At 40.7% G+C, this 5,602-nt stretch overlaps 1 protein-coding gene across 4 annotated transcripts in view; it reads right to left on the minus strand.

Annotated features, from left to right (window-relative positions):
* The window catches only part of SLC12A1 (solute carrier family 12 (sodium/potassium/chloride transporter), member 1), an 88,520-nt gene that overhangs the window by 57,190 nt on the left and 25,728 nt on the right, over positions 1-5,602 (minus strand). For all 4 annotated transcript variants that reach the window (XM_010839541.1, XM_010839540.1, XM_010839542.1 and 1 more), the window contains exon 10: positions 1,379-1,463. In XM_010839541.1, the coding sequence (XP_010837843.1) occupies positions 1,379-1,463 (85 nt within the window). The remainder of the gene's footprint in view (positions 1-1,378; positions 1,464-5,602) is intronic.

The raw sequence follows: 5,602 nt of genomic DNA on the forward strand, positions 1-5,602 counted from the left end.
GACAGGCCAGGGACCTCATGAATATCCTTTTCTTATCCTGAGAAAAATATAGAAGCACATGTTTTTCTACCCATCAGAACCAATAAATGAGAAGAATCTCTGAAGTCAGGCCTATACCTTTATTTATCCCTTCCTTTTTACTTTGTAGGAGAAGGAAAAACCATTTGTGAAATTTAGGTAGTTTCAATGTCATTTAAAAAGTATTGATTTCCTAAAGCATTGGAATAATATCCCTTGATTTGTAACTAAACTTGGCAATGTCACAATAGAGTTAACAACATTATCCAATTTCTGGAAATAAGAGGCAATGAGAGAAGAAAGAATCTAAGTTAATTGTTTTGCTTTTTTTCCCCCAAAGAATCCAACTCAGAACATATGTACTATCTCAATTTCCTTTCTAGTAAGCAGAGGACAACCAGAATGTCCCCTTTTAAATGGCCAGATGGGATTCCACAGTGGTCCAGCCTGGGGCTGTATTCATAGGTGTGCACAGAAAAATTTTCTTCTCTGAATATTTCACATTCCTTCCTCTCCAGTAATGGCACAAGCCGGAGGTGACCCCCAACCAGGAGGAGGTGTGGCTGCAGGCAGCAGGTGGAACAAAAGTCAGTTTAAGAACAGCAGGCAAATTCACATATTTTCTGCTCACTGAGCAATGTGGGGGCTGGCCGCCCACACTGCTGGCAGCTGGGTCTCGTTCTGATTGCCTGCCAGTTGGTGACGGTGACATTTCCACATTAGGGACAGCAGTGCAAGGAGGAGTCACAGTCATTCATTCTATATCTTTCATACTTTTCTAAGGGTTTTGTCATGGTTGTTTTTTTGTTTGTCTTGTTCTGTTTTGGACTCGTATTCTGTCCCTCACCGGCCTCCTAAAGGCAGGGGAGGAGGTTGCTAGAAGTGGTGGCTTCCCTGGCAGTGGAATTATTACCTGCAGCAGCAAAAAATTCGCTTTTGTGTTCAGGTAGAATGAAAGTGAAAGTAAAGTTGCTCAGTCGTGTCTGACTCTTTGCAACCCCATGGACTGTAGCCTACCAGGCTCCTCTATCCATGGGATTTTTCAGGCAAGAATACTGGAGTGGGTTGCCGTTTCCTACTCCAAGAGATCTTCCTGACCCAGGGATTGAACCCAGGTTTCCTGCATTGTAGGCAGACGCTTTACCATCTGAGCCACCAGGGAAGTACCAGAGACACCTGTGGTTACACCTTAATTGCATTCAAACTCCTAGAGGACCCAACAAGGGAATTAAAATTGTTGTCTATTAAAAAATTTTCAACTTATGTTCCATGGAAAGCCATGAAACATAAAACTTGACATGAAAAGCAACTGGATCCCTTGTAATTCTGGCATTCTGACACCAGAGACAACATAACTTACCCACGCAAATGGCGACTCCTAAGTAGGCGACAGTGGTGATGAAGATGGCCAGCATGGTTCCTTTGGGGATGGCATCTTGGGGATCCTTTGAAAAAATAATGTAGAGGAACAAGGAGATTGAGTGGAATAAGAAACAGATATCACTTGGAGTTAGTTCTGTATTTTTAAAATTTTAGGCTACCCTTCCTGGGGCAAGTTCTAAAGAGAAAAAAATCAAGCAAATGGCAAAGAGCTGAGGTCCAGTTCTTTTTGGACAAAGACAAGGTGTTTAGAGTGAATAAAGAAATCTGTCGAACTTTGTGCTGAACAGAAGAGACCTGTAACTGACCAGGAGGGAGTTTTTACAGAAAAGTAGGCTAGTTAGTTCACTCACTAATACCTCTTTCTGTCCCTCCCCTTAATCTCCTGTGAATTTCATGCAGGTGTATGGACCATAGAGTACTGAGGGGGTGGGGTAACATATCAATGTAACATATCTGGTACATTGGCGATATATCTCTGTGTGTATTTGTTTTGTACTAAGCTTGCTGCTGCTGTACTAAGCTTAGCTTTAAAAGATCACTTTTGACTGAGCAAAAAGGATGATCTGCTACATTCGCCAATCCCTCAAACTCCTCATTTGAAATCTAGTTCAGGAATAACTGCAATGAGAGATATTTAATTTCCATAGGCAAGCATAAAGAAAGAGGCAAATTTAAGCTTATACCAGAAAATGGGCTTTTCTTTTGCCCATAAATGTATATAAATTCACTGAGCTGAGCTCACATCATATATAATATACCATTTTATATCCTATTTTGGGGGTTGAATCGTATCATAATCAATTTCCAAGCAGCATAACTTCTCTATAATAGAGTTCAACTTAACAGGGATTATTAAGTAGAGATTTCAATGTATTCATTACCTATAAGACAGTGCTGGCATAGAGTAGGAGTCAGTAAATACTGAACTGAGGAAAGCACCATCCCAGTAGGCATCAGTTCCCCCTCCAGAGGACATGAGACTCATCGATACAAGTAAGCAATCAATGCAGTCAAAGTCTGAGTTCTGTGTTTCATTAACTTAAATCTGCTGATCAAATCCATCAGAAAAATCAACTCATGACAAATGCAGACTCAACCTGACAGCTGGAAATGTTAATTAAACCAAGTAAATCTGTCCCCACAGGGAAGTAAGCCAGCCCTGTGGAGCCATTCTGTAGTCATTCATTTCTTCCCACTCTTGTAGGAATATCTGTGCACAGGATTTGTCTGATATATAAAACCTCTTCATTTCAAGCTACTGTCTCCAAAAGAGAATGTGTGCACTGAGTAGCACACAGAGGGAAAAAGAGGGCAACCATGGCTGAAATGAACCTCACTCAATATCCATTCATAGTATGTTTCAAATTTTCTTCCAGTGATGAAGGATTTCTTGAGCTCTCAGTGAAAATTGAAAAATTTATATAAGTGGGAAGAAAGGAAATATATAAAAGGAAAAGAGGTATGAAGATGAACAGAAGTGTTATACCTAAAACACAAAGATCCCCTGGAGGAGAGCATGGCAACCCACTCCAGCATCCTTGCCTGGAGAATCCCATGGACAGAGATACTGGTGGGCTACAATCCATAGGGTCACAAAGAGTCGGACACGACTGAAGTGACTTAGCAAGCATCCACCCCACTCTATACATAAGATAAAATTTCCATGTAGCTGTAGACGTGCTACAAGCTCAAATTTTCCTTATTTAGGAGTTACTTGAGGGTCAAACTTGATGTGATATAAGTCGGGATGCCAATATCTTAATGTCTGGTCACATACTCACACTGCCTGTTCTGGCTACTTTTCCTCTAGTCAGGACGAGACTTAGATTCTTAGATTTCATTCCAAATGTTTATTTCCATCCTTCAAGCAGTAGCACAAAATCTCACCTTCCTTCACCTTTTTACAGTAAATATCATATTTTTTCCCCCTTGGGACACAGTACAAGCAGTCTTACCAGGTTGCTGCTGGTTGCGTGTCAACCATATCCTAATCTTTCATCTCTGAAACTGCATCTTAACTCTCCTGATTAGATCTGTGTACCTTGAAAATCTTCTCCCACACACATATTTACAGACCATCAATAGTGTGTTAACAAGTAGAAGGTTCAGGATGGGAACCTTGTATAGCATCCCCTTGTGCCAGTTCTAATTAGCTGTCCCTATCAGCCTGAAGACCCTCGGAATCTTGAGAAGGATTCTGAGGTTGTGAGCAGAGGTAGTGTCTTGCATATCCCCACAATGTGCAAATAACATGTTTACTAACTTGAACTGAATTTATTATGCTCTAGTTTCACTCTCAGAAACAATTATTATCTATAAGTCCAGAACTTTGGTTGCCACATCCCAGCATGTGGTCATCTTTTAGTCCTTAACATGCTTGACCCCTCTGGCTTCTGATCATGTTAACTATCTCAATGCATCATCATCTCTTGATTTCCTTTCTCTTGGGTTCCACAGTCCCTTAGCTCTTTCTCTCTCTTTTTTTTAAAATTTATTTTTAATTACAGGTCAATGTAGTTACCCACTAGACATCTCCCCTCTGATGTCCTTCTTCCATTTTAACCCCAATGGCTAAATCTGAGCTTCAACATGGAATCAATTCAGTAGGTTGCAACTAGCATGAAAACAATACAGTAGAATAGAACTGATGTGAAAACATCAGAGGACATCATTTGTAATAAAGTGTTGAACAGTTTAGAAGAAATTTTTATACATAGGCACTTGGTTGTGATATATAGTATTTCCTTACAGTTCAGTTCAGTTTAGTCGCTCAGCCGTGTCCGACTCTTTGCGACCCCATGAATTGCAGCACGCCAGGCCTCCCTGTCCATCACCAACTCCCGGAGTTCACTCAGACTCACGTCCATCGAGTCAGTGATGCCATCCAGCCATCTCATCCTCTGTCGTCCCCTTCGCCTCCTGCCCCCAATCCCTCCCAGCATGACAGTCTTTTCCAATGAGTCAACTCTTCACATAAGGTGGCCAAAGTACTGGAGTTTCAGCTTTAGCATCATTCCTTCCAAAGAAATCCCAGGGCTGATCTCCTTTAGAATGGACTGGGTGGATCTCTTTACAGTCCAGGGGACTCTCAAGAGTCTTCTCCAACACCACAGTTCAAAAGCATCAATTCTTCAGTGCTCAGCTTTCTTCACAGTCCAACTCTCACATCCATACACTTCCACAGGAAAAACAATAGCCTTGACTAGACGGACCTTTGTTGGCAAAGTAATGTCTCTGCTTTTGAATATGCTATCTAGGTTGGTCATAACTTTTCTTCCAAGGAGTAAGCATCTTTTAATTTCATGGCTGCAGTCACCATCTGCAGTGATTTTGGAGCCCAAAAAAATAAAGTCTGACACTGTTTCCACTGTTTCCCCATCTATTTGCCATGAAGTGACGTAGATCATAGTAAAAAAAAAAAAAAAAAGGAAAGAAAGAAAGAAAAAGCATCCTTTCCAGTTCCTTTCCTAACTCTAACAAAAGCTGACCTGTTTGATCCATTTTCCCTGCCATGGTCTTGTCCAAACTGCATGCTTGAGAAGGATCAAGCAAGCTCTTCTTCACGTCTTTGATGCCTGGTATAAGTAACAAGTGTTGGCTGAGTTGAACTGACTACTAATCAACAAATAATAAGAACTTAGATGAAAGAAAGCACAATAGTCTTTGAATGTGTTCTTACAGTTTACCGAAATTTAAATCTGTGACCTCTGATATTTTTCCAAATCTAAGAAACTAGAAGCTCAATGTCCAGTTAAATTTTGTTAAGCAGCACTACTTACTTACTTCATTATGAAGTTACTTAATTTTTCTGAGCCTCAGCATACTCATTTTTATGTTCCATCTCTGCTGAAGAATTTATCATGGCATTGTAGTCCTTAATATAACAAATGTGAATGCCTTTGTTCATTGACTCAATAAATATTTATTGGAGCTTTGCTAGCTCCAAGGACACAGCACTGAACAAAACCAAAGGCAAAGTCCCCACTTTTATGGACTTATATTATAGGGCGAACATCTCTCATTCAGGCCCCTTCAACAGCCTTTCTCCTAACCTTGTAAGGATGCTCAGCCTATCAGGGCTTCTCCACTTGAATCATGAGAGACTCCTTCCTGTTCCCACAATTTTCCCTTGCCTGTCTGTCCTTTTGTCTTCTCTGCCTGGAATACCCTTACATTTCCTGATTGTTGTCAGTAACCAGCT

The sequence above is a fragment of the Bison bison genome, unplaced genomic scaffold (assembly GCF_000754665.1).
Source record: "Bison bison bison isolate TAMUID 2011002044 unplaced genomic scaffold, Bison_UMD1.0 scf7180017864118, whole genome shotgun sequence".
In the NCBI taxonomy this organism is placed as follows: Eukaryota; Metazoa; Chordata; class Mammalia; order Artiodactyla; family Bovidae; genus Bison; species Bison bison.